Source organism: Colossoma macropomum, unplaced genomic scaffold (assembly GCF_904425465.1).
Source record: "Colossoma macropomum unplaced genomic scaffold, Colossoma_macropomum, whole genome shotgun sequence".
Classification (NCBI taxonomy): domain Eukaryota; kingdom Metazoa; phylum Chordata; class Actinopteri; order Characiformes; family Serrasalmidae; genus Colossoma; species Colossoma macropomum.
In genome coordinates this window covers 5582057-5606624 of record NW_023494786.1, presented here as the reverse complement: position 1 = coordinate 5606624, position 24568 = coordinate 5582057, and the positions used below count along the sequence as shown (strand labels likewise).

Sequence of the window (24568 nt, the reverse complement as noted above, 5' to 3'; positions counted from 1 at the left end):
TTAAATGGCCGTTTACCTCCAAAACTGCCACACAACCATACTGCAAAACCGCAGGCTAAAGTAGCTAGCTAGCTAGCTTAGCTAACTAACAGTCACTCGCTTTAAAACATATGCGACGGATTTAAGGTGTAATAAATACCCAGTAATTCAATGTAAAACAGCGCTAGAGTTAGAAGAAAATAGTAAACACAGTACCTGTTTAGCTGGGATTAGCTAGCTAGGTAGCCAGGTCCTCCCTCTGGCTTGTTGAGTTGAAAGCGTTTGGCAGGTTTCGTGTTTGGCAGCTGATAACAAGACTGTTTACTATAGTTCATTTGAAAAGGAACTAAAATCTTCATATATGACCGTTTGGATTAAGTTTGTGTGTGAATTTCTCCGCTTTCTTTCTCCTCTAAACTCGCAGTCTCTCATCACTTATTTTTACTCTGTAATGTCATTAAAAATTAAAGTAGCGAAATAAAAGTATTTCATTAAGAATTAACTTAAGTAAAAGCACTATTAGCTATTACTGTTAAATTTAACCCAAAGACTATCATTACAAGGAAACTGTACTCAAGTACAGTAACGAGAGTAAATGTAATTTGTTATTCATCACTTTCCACGTCTGGTTAAGTGCCTTCTTAGTTTGAATCTGCAACCTTCTAGATGGCGACTCACCTCTCCTACCACATTGTTATGCTGATAATATAATTTGTAATGAAACACTTTGCATTCATTTATAAAATAATGCAAATTTAAGCATTTTTACTGGTGCTCTCAGACTTGTTGGACATTGAGGCAAAAACTCTGAATGATGACTGTACATTTCATAGGACCAAGAATTAAAGGTGTAACCCAGTCGTTTTCCTCATTTTTCCTCAGTCAGCGTCTCTTGTACTTTTCTAAACATTTTCCAAATGTCTGCTGTTACAAATTAAAAGCCAACTTCAGGCCTACTCGAGCATCTAATGTTTGTTTGTGCAACTGGCGAACACTGATTGATGATGAGAAAGTGTTTGAATTTATTCAGTGACTTGTATTCTTACTGCTATTTAGTAAACTAAAGAAATCAACCCTATACAGCACAAAACCAACGAGGGAACAGGGATCCATTTCAGCCACAGCCGCAATTTAACACAACCAACAAAACAATATTTAACTAACTTTTATGTGTGTGGGTCAAGAACTTGGCACCTACTTCAGTACACACCACACTTTAGCATCCTCAGAAACTCAGGGCCAAGGTAAAGACCAGATGCACTAGTCATGAACCCCAGGGTGACTGACTTTTGACCTCTAACCCTTATGACCCCATTCAGTGATAAAAATTAGAGCTAAAACCCAATCAGAACTTAAGAAGACTGTCAGACGGTTCTGTCTCCTTCTCCCTTTTCTGCCTCTCTTTTTGTTGCTTTCTCAAAAGAAAAAAAGAAAAACAGATTAAATCTATTAGTTTCTTTTCTGTCACCCAGCTGACCTTCTCCTCCCACACGCACACACGCACATAAGACGCACTGTCACTGAACATGGTGCTGAGCCCAGACGAATCAATAAGAGACAGAAGTTCGCTGTAGCCTCTCAGATTTGCACAGATTAATCACAGACGGCCATTTCAACAGCTGCTTCTGCTGCAGTATGGGATCACACAGACACATGTGGACATGTCATGTAACTAGTCCATTGATGAAAAGCCTGCACTGCCCTCAGCTGTTCTGATGTCACTGGCAACAGAGCTAGAACACTTTCAGGCTGTTCAGCCATGCTCACCCTCTCTCACACACACACACACACACACACACACACACACACACACACACACACACACTCACTATTCTTGCAACAATCAGTTTTAAAACCTCTCCATCTCGCAGTGCTCAAAATCGTCCAATCAGGAGAGATTCCCAAATCGGAATTAGATTAACACCCACAATGCACTGCAGGCATGAGCGTGTGCACGGGGGACACCTGTAATAGAATTCAGCCTCTTTTCTCTTCCCTCGCCCACTCTCTCTTTAAACATTTACACTCGTTCGCTCGCTCCCTCGCTCCTGATCAAATCACGGAGGAGAGAAATTACATTTCCCTCACAACGGCCATCCGATCCCGAACGCTCCGTCTGCCGGATTAACAAATCCGGCCGAGGAGAATTCCCCCCGACAGCCACCTGATTAAACACCAACATCAAATAAAATCCGCACCATCACCGGCAAAATAGCAGCAATTCTCTCCACTTTTTTTTCTGTTGTTTTTCTCATCTTGGCCCAAAACGTTTTGAAAGTTGCTGGTATGTATCAGATTCAGACTTAAATGAATCATTTGCCACCTTGAACTGCACATATAAGAAAGAAAGACAGACAGAAATAAAGAAAGAAAGAAAGAAAGAAAGAAGGCTTGAAGTGGCTTATTGCTTTTTAAAGTGCAATATGATAAAATACTGTACACCAGTGTTTAATCAATACGGTCTTATTAAATAATAATCACAATAAACCAAATTGTATAAGATGTTAACTGTGAACTATGAACGCCAAGCAACATAACAAGAATATTCCATCAACAGCACGTTTTTAATAACTGGGCATATTATACACAATTCAACTGATGTGTACGGTCATATGTGTGTATATTGAGTAAATTACATTAGCTTTGACCAGGCTCAGCCAATCGTATTTTAGAACTGGAGCTATCCATTTTACAATCATTGTTTTGAACTTTTTTCAATTCTTTAGTGTTAAAAGTGTCATTTAAACAAGACTGACAGTCGTACGCAAAAGTTTGAATACCACAGTCAAATGACAGTATGTTTTCCAATAAGTTAAATTCAGCAAATAAACAGTAATTAGGTATTAAACTGTGCAGAAGTGTGTTCTGTGTAGAGGATTTGTGCTTACTTTCACTTAGAAAATCAACAAAACATGCCATCTGACCATTACAAACTTTTGTGTAAGTTTGTACTTTGTCAAGTATAAAGTAGGCTAGTGTCTCCACTATAATGTCAGACTCTTAATTACAGATAGGAAGTCTTCGGTTTTGTTTTAGTTTATAAACCATTGATTATTAAACAGTTTATTTCCAATCATTTTCACAAATTCAGCAATGTACAGTTTCATATTCAATCAACTTGCCATCTCTCTCTATGTATTTCTTGCACTCCCACTCTTATGCTCTATCTTTGTCATGTTTGCTAAACTCTCTTTCTTGTCTCTCTCACTCCCACTTTCTATATCTGTCTCTGTATCTCTCTATCACTTCCTCCCTCTTCCTCTTCCCTCTCACTATCTTCACTCTGTCCTTCCGTTTGTTTCTCTCAATATAGCCTTACTGGCATGACCTTAGCTAGTATAGAATAACTCATCTCAATGCAGAAATGCAGTTGTATTTAGCTCTGTTTTATCTCTACCTCTGGCTGATATGGCAAAAATATAATATCAATTTTGTGGTATGTGTTAAGATGTTTAGCTTTTCTGAGGTTGAAACAGACAAAATGTAGCAGAAAAACAGATGTCAGAATTTAAAATTGGCAATAAAAATTTATGAGCACAGCGGGCTGATATCTAATCATCATACAGGTTCCTTCAGTTTCTATAGGCTGGTTGTTGTTTACAGGCTTCTCTGTAACTAGTGTAAATCTGTCTAAATGATACATGCAGTTGTTTAATGTTGTAGTAGTACTCATGATACTCGTGACATACTCAAGAAAATGTTTATCACAATTTATTACAAAAAACTTTAACATGGTCATGTTGCCAGATGTCTTACAGCAATCTTGTTATATACATATAAATATGGACCTCTGCAGCCAAAACTGCCATCAGGCCTATCAGGAAATGCAGGGAGAATGTTCAGCCAATGCTGGGACAGTGCTGGAAAAGAGCACAGGCCAAAATGACATTCATTGGCTTATGAAACTTAATATTCCTCATAAAGTCTGTGGAATGCTCGCTGGTTAGCAGGGCCGCAGCCTGGCTTTAGTGGGGGCAGTGTAAACACAGACTGGACCTGACCACCATGGGTCGTTACCACAGTAACCCCAACTTTCGAAAGGGGCTATGCACATGGGCACCATGGTGGTTTCGGAAAAATTCATTTTTCATTCTTCTGCACTTATTGTGTTCAAATGTGATATGTTTTCTCAGTCGGTGACTCTGCTTGGACGTATGAACATCTCACACACACATACACGCCGAGAGGCTTGTATGGGGAATTTATAAGCTGATGTCTGCATTAAATCCCCCAACTGCATTCTCAATCAAACTCGTGAGTGATGTAGTGTAGGAGGGTGAGCAAGTTGAAAAGGTGTGTATGCATATGCAGCCACTATTTCACTGCTCTGAGCAAGACGTGTGTGTGTGTGTGTGTGTGTGCACGTGAGCAGGTGTGTGTAGGTGTGCATACCTCCCATCTTTGTGCATCTGACAGCCTGTTTGTCAACTGCCCAGAGCTGACCTTCACATTTATAACTACCCTCCTGCACACACAGACACACACACACACACACACACACACACACACACTTAATCTCTCTCCACATAGCTTTCTTTCCCTTGTTCTAGTTCTCCTCCCTCTCTCTCTCTCCGTCTCCCTCTCCCTCTCCCTCTCTTTGTTATTGATCGCTGATGCGATTGGTTGATCCTGTGGTTCAGTAATGACCTGCCTGGATGCTCAGATTAAACTGTCAGCTGTCAGCAATTGATGGGCAAACTGTTGGTGCACACAAACACACACACACACACACACACACACACACACACACACACCTGCAGCTGCTGGATGGGACTAGACAGGTGTGACGTGTGGTGTGTGTTTATGTGTGTGTGTGTGTGTGTGTGTGTGTGTGTGTGTGTTCATGTATAATCCAGGCCTATGCTATCCAGCCCACCTAAGAGTGGTTTAGACAGTGAGAGACAGAGAGATACAGAGAGAGAGAACTAGAGTAATTATACTCAAACTGTAATTATACTATTCATTTTAGTAATTGTACTAAAATTGTCTTTTTTACTGGCAGACAGTTTTGCTTGTTTCAAGTATTACTTCTTTTTATCTGCTTCATATTTTGAAACAAGCAAATATAAGTGCCAATAGAATAGAATAGAGAGAAAGAGAGAGAGAGAGAGAGAGAGAGAGAGAGAGAGAGAGAGAGTAATTACAACTTGAGAATCTGAGAAATGGTGATGCACAACGGCACAGCTTTTTGTCAACACACCTAAATGTACACATTTGCCTACAGAAACACCCACAGTAATTACAGTCACACTGAATATGTAATAGAAGTTAAGAATCTCTGTTGCTCTGTACATGTGTGCATATGTGTGTGTGTGTGTGTGTGTGTGTGTGTAAGCAGAGAGAATGAGCTTGCCAGCTTGCCTCCTGTGTATGTGTGTGTGTGTGTGTGTGTGTATGCATGTGTCTGGACTCAATGTTGAGCTTGGCTAGCACTTCTCCCAGTGTCAGCGCAGTATCTCTTTTCACTGACGAATGAGATGTCTCCCTCATTTTCCCAAAGCCTCTACTCCTTCATTCTCTCATTCACTTGCTCCAGCCAGGGGAACGGGCAAGAAAACAACCTCCTCCTCCTCTCCTCTCTTCTCCTCCTATCCCTCGCTCCCTGGAGGCCCGCGCTGGAGCAGACAGGGAGCTAAATTTAAACTTTAGCCAGGCTAGGGCTTCACCAGAGCGGGGAGATCAGATGGAAATCTGGGGGGCCATGAGAAGACATGGGAATCTCTAGGGCTGTGTGTGCGTGTGTGAGTGGGAGAGAAAGAGAGTGGGAGAGAGAGAGACACGGGCACGGTGATAAAATTCATTAGCTTCTTTCATGACCCGCTAAACACAGAGGGACACACACACACACACACACACACACAGACACAAAAATACACACTCACACATATACACAGACGATAAGGCTCTTTGCTGACCCTCATCCACATTAAGGTCCCCTGGTGCAATGTCTGTTTGACAGGCAGAAACAGGCCACAGCCTCAGTGGCCAAACCACTGCAGTAAGCCATCTATGGGGACTAGTACACCACTATCAATACACCCACACAGCCTCAGCAAGACCCAGTTCCACAGTGACACCTGGATTCAGTGCAATTTCAGTATAACTTGAATATAAGCAGTAGTAACATAGGGATGTCCCAATCCCATTCCAAGAATCAGAACAGGTGCTGCTCCAGGCATATTTTAAAGGATCGAGTATCAGCTAGGGCTGTAGTTTATGGTCTCGTTTTCTGGTCATGTTTATTCTTTTAACTCTCACCAACGCATGCTGACTCAAACTCAATCAGCTCAGAAGTCAAACTGGGGTCTTCTTTAGTCTGAAGTTTTCAGTAGTTTAAAAGGCATGTTTCCAAATCTGATTGGATGGTATTGAACACTTGACAGTAAATTGTTGCACAGATCTGAACCATTTTCACATGTTTTGTGGATAAACTGTATTGTCTCTACCAGCAGTGTTTTAAAAAGAGGAGGCAGTTGCTTCAAGTTCTTGTTGTCATATGAGTGGCATTATTCTTTAGAACAATTCGTTTCACCGGTTTTGCCAGTTTTTTTCGAACAAAGAGAAGTCAGAGTAAAGCAGTTGAAAGGCTTTACTCTGACTCGTCTTTGTCAGAAAAAAAAATCTGATATGATTTTGATGCCATTGAATTCATTCAGAGTGGGCATTGGTTGGATTCATTCAGAGTGGGCATAGGATGGATTCATTAAGAGAGGGCATTGACTGGATTCATTCAGAGTGGGCACTGGTTAGATTCTTTCAGAGCAGGCATTGGTTGGATTCAGAACTAGAGAATGGGCATTGGTTGGATTTATTTACAGTGGATAATGGTTGGATTCACTACCAGAGAGCATGCAATGTGGGCATTGTTTGGATTCATTTAGAGAGGGCATTGATTGGATTCATTCAGAGTGGGCATTGGTTGGATTCATTCAGAGCAGGCATTAGTTGTATTCAGTACTAGAGAGTGGGCACTGGTTGGATTCATTTTGAGAAGGCATTGATTAGATTCATTCAGAGCAGGCATTGATTGGATTCATTCAGAGTAGGCACTGGTTGGATTCATTCAGAGCAGGCATTAGTCAGATTCACTGCTAGAGAGTGGGCATTGGTTGGATTCATTTTGAGAAGGCATTGATTAGATTCATTCAGAGCAGGCATTGGTTGGATTCATTCAGAGCAGGCGCTGGTTGGATTCAATGATGGAGAGTGGGCATTGGTTGGATTCATTTAAAGAGGGCATTGATTGGATCCATTCAGAGCAGGCACTGGTTGGATTCATTCAGAGCGGGCACTGGTTGGATTCATTTAGAGAAGGCATTGGTTGGAGTCATTCAGCGTGGGCATTAGTTAGACTCACTCAGAGTGGGCATTGGTTGGATTCATTCAGAGTGAGCACTGAGTACCACAAAAGTTTTAATCCACATTACATTTGTGTTTGTAAGTAAAAAAGTCTTTCTTGACATATATTCAGTAATTTGTAGTGGAAGCAGTTAAAGACTAAATAGACATAATGTCAAAGAGGACTCAATGTTTAGAAAGAATGAGGATGCAAGCACTCACACAGTAAATTAATGTTGTAAACTTGCAATGTAATAAAAGTTGATAAACCAGTTTTCACCAGATTCTGTGGACATGCTGAGCATATGACACAGAAAAAAAAAATGCTGATTGCTTTCGGACCACTGTATTCCAAATACACTCCCTTCCCGCAAATGGGCGGGTTTTGTTTCTCCAGGCAACACTGCTCGTTAGAAATCCAGACTTTGGACAGCTAGGACTGTGAACAATACAGCAGCTGTCACGAGAACTTCCGTGCTTTCTGATATTCTTCTAAGCATTCCAGCGCTTCTGAGGTAGACACATTTAAACAAACAAACATCTGACTGCTTTCAATGGACAATCAGGTGTGTGTCTACAGTTGTATGCAAAAGTTTGGGCACCCTGGTCACATTTTGATGTTCATTTGCTGAATTTAACATCCTGAAACAATGAAATGAAAATGCCAATATGTCTTGTTAATTGTGCACTAAAATTTGCAGCCAATGTCATATTTAAGTTTCCTGTAGAGGATGTGTTAAAGGGCCCATATCAGGGAAAAACTGATTTATCTTGCTTTTTTTAAAATAAAAGAGTTTAAAGTACTAGGTAAACATTGCAAATGGTTCAATATGTACCATTCACCCCTAGTCCATATGGACATGCATGAAAATTATGCTGCAAAATGTATTGCTTCTGTGACGTCACAAGAAGCAACTCCTTTACTTCAGCCTATTACTCAGCCTACAGCAACTCAGCTTCACCATTTATACTGAAGTTATAAGGAGTGTTTTAGCTTGTTCTGCTTTCTGTTCTGGCAGCCAATCAGAACAGTTCATTCATCTTACTACAATCTTAAAGGCACAGCATCAAACACAGCCTGTTTAACTCTAAGGGATGACAAGAGGCTGAGAAATGAATGACCAATTTTGGTACATAAAACCACACAAATGTAATAAGTGTACCTCAAAATGTAGGATATGAGCCCTTTAACTCATTTTCACTCATTTTCAGAAAATCAGCAAAACATGTAATTTGACTAGGGATGTTCAGACTTTTACATAAACTGTATAAGTGAGTGACCAGAATGTCAGTGTGTGTGAGTGTGTACAGATGTACACCTGTCCAGAGTTCAGAGTGTGTGGAAAATTATGAAAAAGGTTGAGAGTGATCTTAAGGCTACAGTACCTGGAAGAATAGTGTTTCTCTAGAAGAACAGAGATGCTAACGCTAATCAAAACAGGACATCCTGAGAGGTCTCTCCCTCTCTGCATCTCACTCTTACCTCCTTCTCTACTCTTTTTACATCTCTCTCAATGTCTCTCTCTTTCTCTCTCATCAGTTGTTTTTCTGTTTGCAGCTGAGCCACAATCTCAGGAAGCGAAGGGAACGGAGCTCATCAAAGGCCAGAGCGAGAGCGAGATTCCTAGGCTGGGGCTGGAATTCCGGCCACTGGGAATCTTTGGAATGCCGCTGGGAGAGGAAGGGAATCTCCACTGTCTCTATTGTTCACTCTCTTCCTCCAGAAGGGCTTGTGAGTGTGTGTATGTGTCTCATCTCCGGATCGGAATGGAACAGATCTGATCCAGTCGGAGCCGCCTCGCTGCACGTCCAAAATCCCCCTTGTAGGTAACGACAGGGCTCACACTAATCACAACTGCCTTCCTTTCATCTCACACTCACACTCACCCACACCCACACACAAACAAACACACTCACGGGCCGGCCTAGGCTGACCTGGCAGCGCAGCAGAAAAGGAAACGGTTGAGACAGTCAAAGCACTGAGTGTTCCCCTCACACCTGAGTCAGGGATATTAGGTCAAGAGTTAAAGTTCACATATTATGCACTCTATAGATATCTATACTGCCGGTCATATATATGGGGACACCTAACTTTTTAACCCTGATTTAAAGCCCTTTCCACAACACACACAAAACACCATTTCCACCTGTTTTGCAGGTCATTCAATTGAACTATGCATTTTTCAGTCTGTTTTACAAAACCATAAGCAATCTAGATTCACGTCTCCGTAGGTTAACAGGAAGCTGGTCAACATTTACTAAAGTGTTTTTCTTGTGTTTAAGTGCTATTTTTTGCTGTGGCAGCTCTTTCGTTATCAAGAAAGCTGCAGTTGTGTCTGTTTTATTTCAGCACAGCACAACTTGGGCCTAATGAGTTTTAATATGTGCAATAATCTGGAACAGTGTCGAATTATTATTTAAGCAAAAACTGCTATTCACAGTATGACTGCATAACATATTGCTTAAAAATGATCATTGTGATGTTGGCCTTTGCAATACTGAACTGCAGAAGCATGGAATATGCAAATAAGCCAGCAGACCAGTCACAATGTTTTTACAGTGTGCTGTGAGCATTCTAGAGCATTCTGACCAAACACAGACAAAGATGAGTGTTTCTGTAACAAAACATATATAACAAAAGCAAATTTTTCTGATGATAATAATGCAGGCCATCTTTGAATATGACACATTTTTGATTCATCAGTGTGTTTTATTATTTTGCTATGCGTATCACAATCAGAACGTGTAGCATTACAATTGCAAAACGAGTATTTCGTAAAACTAGTATTTTGTCCACAAAACTTGTATTCTGTTGTGCGGCTTTACTTCATAACAAGGAAGATATTTTGATGAATATGAAACCAAAGTATGATATAATCACTATCCGATAATAAACATTTATCTTAATTTTTTGCCATTTTTATTTTCGTACATCATTTAAACACAGCAGCTGCCTTTTACACTGTGTAAAACTTCATGATGAATGAACCATTAGAAATGCTTGAAAATTGCTCAAAATAAAAACTCTTTACATTACCTTAAATTAAACGTAAAAAAACGTTTTTTCTCTTCTCTTGCAAAGTTACCATACATGTTTTACTTTGGACAACACTGATAAGTCTAAGTAAACAATTGTTTTATGTTAACAACATATTCATAAGTTTGGGCAGCCCAGTTCTGTTGATCATCTAAATGAAAATAAGTGAACACATCTTCTACAGAGGACGCACTTCTGTACACACAATTGCTGTTTATTTCTATATACATGTGTGTGTGTGTGTGTGTGTGTGTGTGTGTGTGTGTGTGTGTGTGTGTGTGTATAAAGTAATCTATTCAAGTAAATTAATTACCTCTCCTACATTGTAATGAGCTTACATTACTTTTACTTCCTGGAAAAAGCAATCTCACTACTCATTACTGTACTTCTACTCTACTCTCACTATATTGGAAGATAGTTTTGCTAGCTTCAGGCATTATTTCTTAAAACAAGCGAAGTTATTTGCCAATATAGTGAGATAATTTTACTTATTAAAATTACTTAAGTAAAAAATGTCAAAAAATATGCTAAGTAATAGGATAATACTCTTACAACTATCTCAAAATGAGAAAAACTGTATCAACTAGATTTAAGATGAGTTAACTTTCCACGATATGATTTTTGCACCATTCAGGAGCCAAAAATGTGCCTCCAGGGGGCCCCAGTACTGTTCTTTTGCCTGGACTAAATCTGCCCCGTCTATGATTTTATTCTTCCCAAATATATAAGTTCTCTTTATGATGTGTCAACATATTTTCACAAATAAAACCAACAAAACTCTAATGTAATTTGACTGGTGGTCTTCAAATCTTTACATTTGTGAAAACTTTACAAAACAACAACAATGGGTCAATTAATCAAATGATTCTTATTATTTGCCATAGCCCAGAAATGTGAGGGCACAGCTATACTGCATATCTTCCGAATGTGAAGGCACTTGCTGGTGAGCAAGCGCTGACCGAAAGATAAATATTTTCTCAGTGTGTGAAAAGTCAAAGTCAAAGCCATTCTCACATAATTTATGAAATACTTTTATCATCTGCAGATATTTGCTTTCCTATCTGCCCGGAGAGGGGAGAGGTTATTCATTACAAAAGAGCTTGCTCAGAGATTGTGTCTGTGTGGGTGGGTGTGTGCATTTGGCTAAGATGATGTGTGTCCTCACATCTTCCTGTCCTTTGACCTTCTGCAACACAATATGAGCATGAACTCCTTTCTTTCTACTTTATCTTCTCGCTCTGTCTCACACACACACACACACACACACACGCACACACACACACTGGTTACAGCACAGCTCTGACATAAGTAAAAAAACAGTGTGTACGTAAGAAAGCAATACAGAGAATAAGGCAATGAGGCAGGGAGAAAGTCAGAGGCACAGACAGAGACACAGTAGATCGATGGTACAATACTGTGCAGAAGACCAACTTTCATTTACTTAATTTCAATTCAAAATGGCCATTATGTACAAATTATTCAATTTTCAGGAGATATTTCTGACAAGATTAGATAAAAGCTAATCAGCTACAAGCCTAATAAAAGCTCTATAGGGCTTTCTACTGTTACTACTGTTTACATCTATTACTTGCACAGAACACTACTGTTTACATCTGTTACATGCAACATGCACTTTATGAACCGCTGCTCTACATACTTGCACATTTGCACACGTAACTTTTTCTTTCAACTTTGCACATATAACTGTAATTTTTTACTTTTTTACTATTGTTTTTAGTGTAGTTCTGCTTATTCAGTGTATATTTTCTATTTTTCTACTTATTCAGTGTATGGTTTCTATTTTTCTCTAAGATTACATTTGTTGAATGGAGGAACAGCAAAGTAAGAATTTCATTGTACAGTGTAACTGCCTGTTTCTGCTGTGCATATGACAATAAAACTCTTGAATCTTTCTATAAGCTTATAGCTAGCAGGTTAGTACTGTGCAAACTGCTTGTCTGCTCAATACATCTTAAAGTACGATGTGATGATTTGGGCATGCTGCTTAACTGGTGCCTAGAAGTTTCCATTACTTGTTAGCTACACTAGCCTTGTAGCTCTGAACTAAAGAAGCAAACTTCAGACACCAAACATGTATTGGCTGATCTACTACAATTAGAATAAGTGGAAAATTGTGTATATTGGATTATTTTTGGCTGATCTACGGCTTTAATGCGAGCTATACTTGCATTTCCCCGCTGAGGGAAACATTAGAATGCACAATCTGTAAGACTTTAATTAGCGAACAAACTCCATTGTGCACGCTGGCTGCTAAGAGCTATTCTGCCCCTGTGTGCTGAATGTACCCACAGTCTGCAGCAGCCAGACAATAGAAACATGGCTTGGGATACGGTATTCACAAACAGGTTAATACAAACCCAAAATAGGTAACTCAAAACACACACACTGACACAAAGAATGAAGTGTGGGAGGCAACCATCCTTCTCCTGAACTAACAAATAGAGTCAAACAAACACGCCCATTAACAAAGTGAGAAAGTAACTAATGACAAACACAAGTGGCCTCTCTCTCGCACAGTGCACAAAAATATGCTTCGTTTTTTTGAATACGTATGTAGATAATGACCTCAACCTTGGCACACACCCTGGGCAGACTGTCGGCAGCTCACTGGCGGGTCTTTGTGTGTGTGTGTGTGTGTGTGTGTGTGCATATCTCTATCAGAGCCTGTCTGACCTTAGGGCCCAGGGCAGGGAGAGGGTTAGTTCATTGTTCTGAGCTGGTACTGGTTTCCCTGCGGTAAACACAACTGAAAGGTTCCCATGCCTCCCTCACACACACACACACAGTTCTCACACTGTACAGAGCACAGTGCATAGTGTGCAGACGCTCACATGGGACAGCACCTCGAGGCCTGCTCAGGTCCTCCTTCACTCTCACTGTACACTCATCGCACTACTCAGACTAGTGTGGCAAACCATTGCAAACTATGCTACACTCGCGGAGCCAGATGTGATCTCGTAACGAGAATACGTGTCTGGGGACATCTTGTTAAACTTTTGGCGCTGCTGAAAACAAAGGTATGCTCAGAGAATTTCTAGTGAGAAGAGCTGCTACTCAATAATGTCTTCCGGAGTTGTTAGATGCTAGAGTCCAAACTGAATGACTTTCAATGTGCAAAATAAAATAGCACTCGTTTTCTCATCACAGAATAGCATAAAAGATTTTGACACTGTTGTCATATTTTAAGTGCTTTTGAACGCCACTTACAGGGCTTTCTAACAGTGCTTTATGAATGCATAATATCATTGAGCACAACCCACTTTACTTAGGCAATATACTGAACAGCTCACCAGCCAATCAACACTCAGTAGCAGTAATGCTAGTGTCCTACTGCCCAAAAACTTTTTCGCTGTAGAAAAACCTGAAAGATGCTACTAAGTTTTCAATGATATTTTTAATGGAATACATCCTTCTACTTTCCAAAATGAAAGTCTGAATTGCTAGAAACATGTTAAATTATTTGTTTTTTTAATCTCATAGCTCCATTCACCCCTCGCTAATGGGTGCCATGCAGTCTTGCTATAATGCAAGAAACAGGAAGTGGCTAAGCTCCTCATAAACAGGCACTAATATGCTCCCTCTAAAATCTCCCTCCAAACTCTTCTAGTGCTCTTTTAACATTCAGAATGCAAATGATAACACAAGCAAAACAAGCTAGCTAATGGTATAGGGTAATGTTTATTTTTGCTAGCTAATGGTATAGGGTAATGTTTATTTTTGACACATGTAAAGTATTCTTTCCTTTAGCTTCATGCTTATTTTGTGTTTTTTTGAGGGGACTTTTCAGCCATGCTAACTTACATTCCATCAATGGGCTAACGACAGGCTTGTTGTGTGTCAGACAATGTTGTTGAGCGAACCATCATTCCCTACTTTGAGCTCTGCCTTCACAAAGCATTGGATTGGTTTAAAAATGTCACACTCTGCTTGCTCCCACCCTACTAAGTCTAAGTTTCCACCAACATTTAGCCCAAACATTCTTATGATTGTATCCAGACATTCTCATTACCAGATCATGTAATGAGAATGTGTTGAAAACATCATGTGAGACAACACTCTTCAAAATAAAAGAGCCCCAAAAGGTTAAAAATTCCCCAGAGGAAACACTTTTGGTCCTCTAAAAAAATTAAACAAATTTTGGAAGTTAGATTTATGGATGTGAAGGTTCTTTAAACCTTTAGAAGGGTCTCCACTCACAAATTGCAAACTGTTCTTACCAAGGAACTAAGGGTTCTTCTATGGCATCTTTCTGTGGTGCCTTGGCACCTTATTTATATATTTTTTCTTTTTAAGAGTGCAAGGCAACTCAATCTGGCTTAATCAGGACTGCGCTCAGAAAAGGCCCTTGGAGTGCTGCAGCTAAATCCGCCCAAAATTCCCTCACACAGAAATGTTAGCGCTACCTCTAATTTCCACTTCAAGATCATTCATTAAGCAAGAATTGGTCAATCTAAATTGACATTTAGAGGCATTTCCCAAAAGGCTTTGTAGTGTGACTCTCCACACTGGATGGCAGGGACAGCATTCAGAGTAAAGATGAAGAAAACCCTTAACACTTCAGGGACTGTTGACTTGACCTTGATTTATTCATATCCAATATCAATATCCAAATGGCAAAGCTGAGACTAGCGCACACTTTTAGCACTGCAGATATTAAGTGGCACATTTCCACTTCTATCTATCTACACTGTAGACATTTGGACTGCTTTGGTAGCTTCTGAAAATGGTCTGTTTATGTCCACCTCCACAACAGTGGCATAAATAGTTTGCAATGCAGGAATACAGCTTTTACAAAGGATAAGAAATGGATCAGCCTTAATATAGACAACATTGATCCATTAACATTCTCCTAAATTGGCTCTGATTCTGATGTTTTAAATCAGTTTAAAGTCTAGCTGATGATTTAGAACCTGCCGCTCAGCATAGAGAGGGATTAAATGGCCTGAACTACAACCCCCAGAATTCCCTGTGGGGCATATATGATAGAACCATCAGTCACACCAATCAAATCTACAAATAAACAACCACATGACCTGACCTCTGACCAATCACAGAGTAGCAGATAAATAAACAGTCGACCTGCCCACTTGAGTTCACTCTCAGACACGCTCTCATTAAGGCATTAATGCACACAAACAGGGGATGAGAGAGAGAGAGTGAGAGAGACACAGAGAGCAGGGATTTGGGAGACATGAGGGACATGGGGGCGTTGATGGATGAGGGAAACTGTGTCACTGTCATCTACACCCCCCAATTTTTGTCTCAAACAAACCCTTCGAACTCTCCCTCTCTGCTTCTCCTTCTTCTTGTCTCTCTCTCTCTCTCACTCAATCACAGATGAAAAAAAAATCCAGAAGAAGGAGAATTCCCAGGACATAATCAGACCTCTTGACCAAACCCAGCAGCTTCCGTCTGATCAATCAAACCCTTCAGCACATGTGATCCATCATGATCACAACCCACAGTGGCCCCTCTCAGAAACACACACACATCGACACAGCGCCTGGGAACACAACAGGCCGTCCCATTCCACACTATCCCCATCATCGTCCACTTTTGTTACGCTTTAGCTCAGCTATCATCTGCAATCAGAAACTGAAATAAATAGCAATGAATGCATATCTTTATTTTGCTTTTAGTATTTGCCTTCAGCATGGCAGTGCAGAACACAAACATCTACTTTGAGTTTCATGGACCACCAGGATCAAAAAAGGATGGACTTTAATAATTCAATATAGTTATAACTCAATTCCATATGCTTTATTTTATATGTTAAATAACACTTCTTCTCAAGCACAGTTTTTGCGCTAAATTTTGGGCACCCAAAATTTTCTAAGTGAAAATACGTTCACGCATCCTCTACAGAGAACACACTTAAATGCATAACTGCTTTTTATTTGCTGAATTTTACATACTGGGGAAAAATTAAAACAAAGTGTGGCCTGTGAAAAAGTTTTCATATTTTATTTTTTCCAATATGATAAACTCAGCAAATAAATAAAATTATGCACTTATATATGCAGGAGAATATGTAAGTGTTTTCTCTGTAATCATGAAACAAAATGTGTCATCTTATGGGGGGTATTCAAACTTTTGCATTTTGTACATCTGTATGAAAATTAGTCTACTTTTCCATCAGTTCCATTTTCGTCACTCACATTTAGTTCTCATTTAGTATTAGATTTCATTCTGTTCTGTTGCTAACAGCTCCTGGACTGCTCTGCTGTTGCTCAAACCTCTTACTTTTGAGCTTGAACATTTTATCTTCGACTAGAAGAACAGTATTAAGCAAACTTCAGTTTCTATGCCTATACATGCTGGATGTACATAGAAGTTCCAATCAGAACTCTGCAGTTAAGGAGTTTTAACTCCTTTTATTTAAGTTGTTTGTAGCTACTTAACTTCTGCTAGAGTCATTCTTTAACTTATGTAATCACAGGATAGCTTAAGGCTACTCTAGTCACCTCTATTATTAGGCTTTGTGCAGACTGTGAAGCAATTAGAGGGTGAATTTAGTTATTTCAGCTGATGCTTACTAGTGTATTATTTCTAAATGAACAAAAGAACAAACCATAACTAGTGTAATGGCTTTAATTCACTGCCTTTGAAAGTACCAGATGCCTTGAGTTTCGCAAGGAAGGACCTCTAGTGACTAGCACTTTAGCTAAGACACATGGTTTGCTTTCTTGCTAAGTTTATAGATATAAAATAGACATTAAAGAAAATGAATTTCATGTTGTGTTTTCAGAAGTATGCGCAATTCAGTAGATTTATGAACTCGAGCCATTCATTAATTCTTGCACTGTTTTTATCAAGCCTTTTATGGCTGATTTGCTGGAAAAAAATGAATTCATGTGGTATTGTATCATCTAGGCTTCGAGGATACATAACACATGTATGGCATTTGGCACAGGCTCTTATCCAGAATAACTTACAATTTAATCTTTTACACAGGTAGGCAAAGGTAGTGTCAGGAGTCTTGTCCAAGGACTCTTACTGGTATAGTGTGAAGTGTTTGCCCAGGCAGGCCTCGAAACCCCATCTGTAACATGGGAGGCAGTGGTCAAAATAATGAATATTCTTATGTATAATACCCAACACATTGCCTTATAATACGTAATACACTGTCCCATAATACTCACCACACTGCCATATAGTACGTAACACACTATACCATAATACCTAATACACTGCATGAAACCTAACACAATGTTCCATAGTACTTAACATAGTCCCGTACTACATAACACCCCATGCCCCATAATACTTAACTGTACTCTATTATATTATCCAACACACTGTACCCATGGTACTATAACATACTGTCCTATAATACCTAACACATTGTTCCACAACACCTAACACACTGTTCCATTACACCTTACACATTGTCCCGGAGTATGTAACAAACTGTTTCACAATATCTAACAAATGTCTCATAATACTTAACATAATTTCTTATAACTGTCTTACCTACACACTGTCTTACACACAAAGCATATCCAAATAGTTCTTGTTCGGGATATACAGCTCTAGGAAATATATTTTTATTGATATAGAACATGCACCATATGGAGGTTTTATAAACTTTAACAAGGTTCTTTACACTCACACATCACACTTACATATCATATTTACAAAGTAAACACAGCTGAAAGACTGTTCAGGTGATCAAAAGCAGTTCTTCTAAGGTAATCCATGAAAGAACGTGTTTTTGCAAGCTTTATTTTTGAGAGTGTCCATCACATACTGTCCTACAATATCTAAACCCACCCTATTAGAATATAATTTGTGTGAGCGTGGCTATCTATGTGGTTCTTTGTCAGTACTGCATATCCCCAAGATGACAGTAAACATGAACATTTTGATGTTCTGAGGACATTTCCATGAAGAAAATTTCTATTTTCTAAAAATCTAATCTTTTGCATACCGAGGCTAAGGTTAGGGTTGAGTTAGGTGGGTGTAACACAGCAACATATACATACAGTCATACAGAAGCAGACAGAAATACTCCACAAAGACAGGAGTACAAACTTGTGTGCGTGTGTGTATGAGTGTGTGTGCGCGAGTGGAGCGACAGGGAGCACTTTTCACACGCGCGTCGCTCGCGCGGAATGGCACATTGTTGCAGTTCCACCCCCCCTACGTTCTTTTTCTTTCCCCCCTTGTTTGCCCGCTCTCACCGTGAAGCGAGTCATATCAGAGTCGTGGCAATGGATGCGGCGTGCAAACTGATGAAACCATCAAAGACCTGCTTAAACATGTGCAGCTTTTCAAACTTAATCAACATCAGCTTTACGATCACACACTTAGGCCTTCAATGCCGTAAAATAAAGAGAATAAGAGAAAACCATTAAGAAGCCTGATTGGGTACAAAACTGGATCTGTGTGAAATCAATGCTGGGAATACACACTTAGGATGAAAGAAAGAGTGAGAGAAAGGGAGACTCAGGCAAAATGAGGGAGGCAACAATAAGAGTTTTTACTGCTATTAAGTGATCTCGCATTGTACAAAGTTGTTATTAATCTCCCAGCTTCTCCCAGACAAGGCTGCCTCTTGTCTGGCATATAATCAGATTAAAGTCAGTTTGCCCTGCTTGAGTGATGAACTGCATGCAGTGTGGAATGGGGCAGCAAGTCTGTTCCAAAATAATTATGATAACAGACCTATTAGCCAAAAACCATATAAGCAAAGACCATTCATTTAATTGCGGACTAATGCTCCAATTGTAAAACTACTTTGGGAAATAATGCTGGGTAGTAAACTAGGTACATTCATTCAGTTCTAGGTACAGAAGTACAATTAGAACAGTTTTGTACTTTTTTGACCATTTTCACATCTACTCTAATATATTTCTGAGGATAAGAATCTACTTTTTCCTCAGTTCAATTATAGTCATTAACATTTAGTTCTTAAGTCCTTGTACACTGTTAAAAACAAGGTCCTTACATGGTCATTTATCTTGAATGATAGTTCTAGGACAAGCTTTTGATGTCTATAGAACCTTCACAATATGTGGTGGTTCTTTGAAATTTAGGGTTCTTCACACTCACACATCTCATCTCATTTGCAAAAATGGTTGTCTAAAGAAGCATCCTCGAAAGGTTCTTGAAGGAACCAAAAGTGGTTCATCTACAGCATCACTACAAAATTTTTTGGAACTTTATTTTTAAGACTGGACTAAGAAATTAAAATAAGTGTTCCTAAATGGGTCTTGGATGTATGCATGTGTGCCTGGAAAAGCCTTTAATTGGAGTAGAACCATTACATTATGTGGAACTTCTTGAAACTTTAAAAATGTTCTTCACACTCAAATATTTCCTTCACAAAAATCTTTAAAGCGACTCCTTTTGGCACCTTTATTTTCAAGAGGTTGGGGTACCTAGAACACAAAGAGTTTTTGACCTGATACATTTTTACTTCTACTCAGTTTGTTTTGTGGTATCTTCTTTTATTTCTACCTGAGTCAATTCTGAAGTAAGCAGATTTTCATTTAAGGGTGGTTTTAGGCTCCTCTACCCACAGGATATTTAAATTCTTTAGGTCTGTGTCGATGAATGTGGGATAAAGTTGCATTTCCCTGCAGTTTTAGGATAAATTAAGAAGATTCCGGTTTAACATCCTTTTCTGAGTATACTGTGGATACAATCAATGCCTAAGTAATACTGACCAACAGCATGGTTCATTAAAAGAAAATGTACTGAGGGCTCCCAAGGAGGCCCTGACTGTGTCTGGCACGGATACTGATTTTAAGGGGCTAAAAATTTTGATAACTAATAATAATGACAAGTATAGTTTTATATTTTTATTTAATTTTAGTTTTATACTTAATAAGCGTACTTAAGATTACTTTACTGACTGATGATTCTCAGCTGTCACGATTAGACTCAAACAGCAGAAACTCTCGTTACTATTGTATTGCAACTATTGTAGCACTCACATGTTTTAGTTTTAGATTTACCACTTCAGCCTGTATTGCTGTAATATTTTCAAATGAGTTGTGACTCACATTAGGTTCTCCAGTGGGACAAATATCTAAAGTTTTGACCCTGTAGTCAGGACGTCATAACCAATAAAGTCAGCAATTATTGGTGCATCGTCAGAGATATTTTTGTCAATATTGATTTTGTCAGTGGGTTTTCAATAACAACTGATATTACTGGCCAATCGATAAATCGGTCAGACTCTAGTCGTTTACATTTAAACTTCGTTTTGTTCTGTAGTCAAGAGAATATGAGTTTGGAGGCCAATGATACCATCCAAAGGAGCACATGTACCCTAAATCAAGAGAAAATCTGTTTTTATAGCAGTTTTAAATGTGGCTTGTTGTATGACTTGTTCATAAAAACAAAATGTTATGATACATATAGTGCATCGTGAAAATGCATGTTATGCGTTGCAAGCATCGTGATGTTATATTTTTGTCATATCACCCATCCACAGTGTGATGCTTAGGTGAGTTTGTGATGATGGTGCAGTTGAGCTTATAAGTGTAAAATGAATTAAGATTAATTTGTAGAAATGTGGCTTAACTAACATGACATGGCTAAGGTGCTTTATGGCTTTATGGTTTGAAATGTCCAACATTGCTGGCCAAATCCACAGAGCATACCCTGGACCTCAACCATACACACACACACACATTTTATTACCTTCCTGCCACTCTACTATCTCATAACATGGTGCATGCACTCAGACTGATGCGCGGCGAGGCCACATGGACAGGGTGTGCCCCCCCCCCTTCGCCTTTTCTTCTCTCCAACCAAAGCTACAGACGGGGTCCCGTTATGAGGACTCTGGGAATTTAAATATTCACTGTTGACATTGTGCAGGGGCACAGCCAGAGCCAAGCCAGAACATTCTCTCCTCTTCACTCAATAGGCCCGACAAAAAATCTCCCTCTTACATCTTGGGTAAATAATAATCTTCAGCCTAAATACTCCCCAAATTACCCTACTGATCTTCAGATTGTAAGTAATGATGTGGAGGTTTTGGAGCGAGAGAGGGCGGAGAGTGGTCATTCTTTTTTACTCTCACTTGCTCTGGGGTTTTATTTTTAGCCCCACAAAGACCAAGCTCTGGACTTCCAAATGGCCATGTTCTTTCTCTCTCTCACACATGCACACCAGACCAATTTGTCAGACAACTGTAGTAAATGCATCTCTTCACTTTTTCACCCCCTGTGTGGGACGCAGCCTGGTGAAGTGATTTGCTGGGACGCTGCTGCTGTTTGCTGGAGCAAAGTGACCGCAAACAAATCCCTCCTTCTGCAGCTCGCCGTACCAAAAGTCATCATTCACTCCTATTATTTGCGCCCCCCTTCACCACCACCCCACCACACGTTCAATAATTTAGCTTAGGTGCAATGAGCCGTTGGCCTTCTGGCCTGTGATTAGTCTGCACGAGTTTGGCCTCATATTTCTTTTCACGTTATAATGGCATTAAGGTGCGGTGATTGGCTATAAAAACCTCATCAAATTTTGTACTTTATCTTGCACATGGACCTCCAAAATTAAAATCTATCTATTTAAATACTGCACTTAAACGTCCAGCATTAAAATCTATCTATTTAAATACTGCACATAGAGCATTAAACCGTTCAACCAGCATTAAAAATGTGTTGATATATTGTTTCAAGTTTACACAACTATTTTACACCTGAACATAGTTCAACTGAAACTGAGATCCAGCCCCTTTTTTTAACTTGTATAAACACAGCAAACACAAAGCTGAGCGACTGACGTTAGTGAGTATGAATATGTGTGTTTGTATGTGCATTAGTGTGTGCATGCATGTGTGTGTGTGTGTGTGTCTATGTGCATGTATATTTGTGTGTATGCGTGTATGTATGTGTGTGTGCATTCAAATTGTGCATATGTGTCAATGTGGATATATAGTGTGCATGTCAATGTGAATAAATTGTGTGTGTGTGTGTGTGTGTGTGTGTGTGTGCGCAAAGGAATGCATGTGTCAATGTGAACATATAGTTTGTGTGTGTGTATGTGTGTGTGTGTGTGCATGCAAAAGTGTGCATGTGTGAGTCAATGTGAACATATAGTTTGTGTGTGTATGTGTGAACATATAGTTTGCATGTGTCAATGTGAATATATATTGTGTGTATGTGTATGTGTGTGTGTGTATGTGTGCATGCATGTGTCAATGTGAATATATAGGTGTGTGTGTTCTTGACAAGTTGCTGGTGTGCGCACAAACACAATAGCAGGGCACTGGGGCTTGGAGAGCTGTGTAGTGAGCGGATGACCTCAGCAGTCTCTGTGCTGATGGGGCTCCTGACCACAGCGCTGTCCATGGGGAAGGAAACTATAATTCACAACAGCAAAAATTATCCTCTTTCTCTCTCTCTCTCCCTCTCTCTCTTTCCTCAGAACCTCTGTCTTCACTGACTTTCTCTAGCCCCAAAAACACAAATAGTACATTTACACTAAATCAGCATTGAGTGCTCATGTTCCTCCAGTAAATGCATGCATTTTATAAAAAATGGGACGTTTTAAAAGACTGACTCACACGGACTGTTTAAAGCATGTAATGAGTGTGGGGAAAGCCCGGAGTAACAGTTTGCATGTCCAACCACAAAGAACTAGGATGCGCATTGAAACTGGCGTTTAAGCTCCACTGAAAATAGGGGACGTGGACACAGAAAATGTGGCTTTATTTACTCCAATTTCCATGGAGCATAATGAGAGTTTATTGGAATAAAAAAAAAAAACACAGCACAGGGAAAACGACCCAAATCAGCTCAGCTCGCGACGGGGGAGCGAGAGCAAACGAGCAATAACAGAGAGAGTGAAAGAGAGAGAGAGAGAGAAAAACTTATCAGTGACTATTTGATGTTCAGATTGCGCATTTGAGGTGCGTGCTGGCAAAAGCGCGCGCGCAAAAGCGTGCACGCCTCAGGCGACCCTTAATGAAATCGATAAGGTTACGTTTGTGCGCGTAAAAAATGAATTAAGAATAGAATTAAAAACACAAACAAACACACAAAAAGCAGAGGAATAAACACGTGCAAAAAAAATCAGAATAATAAACAGGAGGAAAAATTATTAGAAGAAGAAAAAATATCAGAAGTATAAACACAGAGAAAATTAATTACAAGAATAAAGAAAAAGAAAAATATATTAGAAGAATAAACACGCAGAATAAAAAAAACACCTAGTAGAATAAACACGCACAAGTGAGCACGGGCAAACCTAATAAATAAATAAATAAATGAATAAATAAATAAATAAATAAATGCATATCTCCGGGCATTTTTTCCGACCAGAACAAATGTGCATAAGACGACGTGGTCACTTGTTGCACGATCAGTTTTTTCCCTCCCGGCTGCCATAAAAGTTGTCTCGCTTATCGGCCCCGTTATCTCTACCTGCTCGCGATTTTTTAAAAGGGCGCTCCGCTCGCTCGCGCGTCCCGCAAGCCTGCCTGCCTTTCCGCGAGCTGCCTTTTCTGCTGCTCACGCGACCGGGCAGCTCGCAGACAGCAGGCAGGCAAACAGTGCAAGCGCGCGCGAGCTGTTCCTTTTTCTCCCCCTACCGCGCGACTCTCCTCAACTTTTTCCCCGCACGGCGCGCGCACAACTTTTGCCACTTGGAGGAGAGCATGGAGCGGCAGCGGCAGCGGCGGCGGCTCGTCCACGCGCGCACGCGCGCGCACACACACTCACTCACGAAAAAGAGTTCTGTTTTTTGCAGAAGCACCTACCCGTGGTCAGCTTCCTCGCCCTGCTCTTGGACCTCATGATGCCCGTCGTGTGTCGGCGCGCGTGCGGGGGTCTGCTCGAGCCTCGCTTTCACTCTTTTTTTCCTCTTTCTTTTTTTTTTTTACTTTCCTTCTATCTTTCTGTCCTCTCTCTCTCTCTCTCTCTCTCTCTTCTTTTTCTCCCCACTTTTTTTCTTCCTTCTCCGATTCTCAATCCGACCGCGCTATCTCTTTCAGCATTGTCACTTCGGACACCTTTCGCACATGCGCAGAGGGTGCCGACCCACGCGCCAGCGAGCCCCTCCACCGCCCCACACCACCACCCACCCCCCGCACCAAAAAAAAAAAGTTTTGCACAGATTTATCACGCGCTGTTAGCGAGCTTTGAGGCGATCTCACGCGCCTCTGGACGGTTTTGAGCGCGACCCCGCGCGCGCGCGCGCACGCCACACCGGACGGACGCGTTAATTAGGACG

At 40.1% G+C, this 24568-nt stretch overlaps 1 protein-coding gene across 13 annotated transcripts in view; it reads right to left on the bottom strand.

Moving 5' to 3' along the window:
- The window catches only part of mecom (MDS1 and EVI1 complex locus), a 244860-nt gene extending 220530 nt beyond the window's left edge, over window positions 1-24330 (bottom strand). For 8 of the 13 annotated variants that reach the window (XM_036558549.1, XM_036558557.1, XM_036558580.1 and 5 more), the window contains exon 1: window positions 24096-24329. In XM_036558549.1, the coding sequence (XP_036414442.1) occupies window positions 24096-24132 (37 nt within the window). In that variant the 5' untranslated portion in view covers window positions 24133-24329. Of the gene's footprint in view, window positions 1-24095 lie in introns of all 13 variants that reach the window. The other 5 variants (XM_036558605.1, XM_036558621.1, XM_036558629.1 and 2 more) reach the window with 1 other exon arrangement.
- Window positions 24331-24568: the final 238 nt, after the last annotated feature.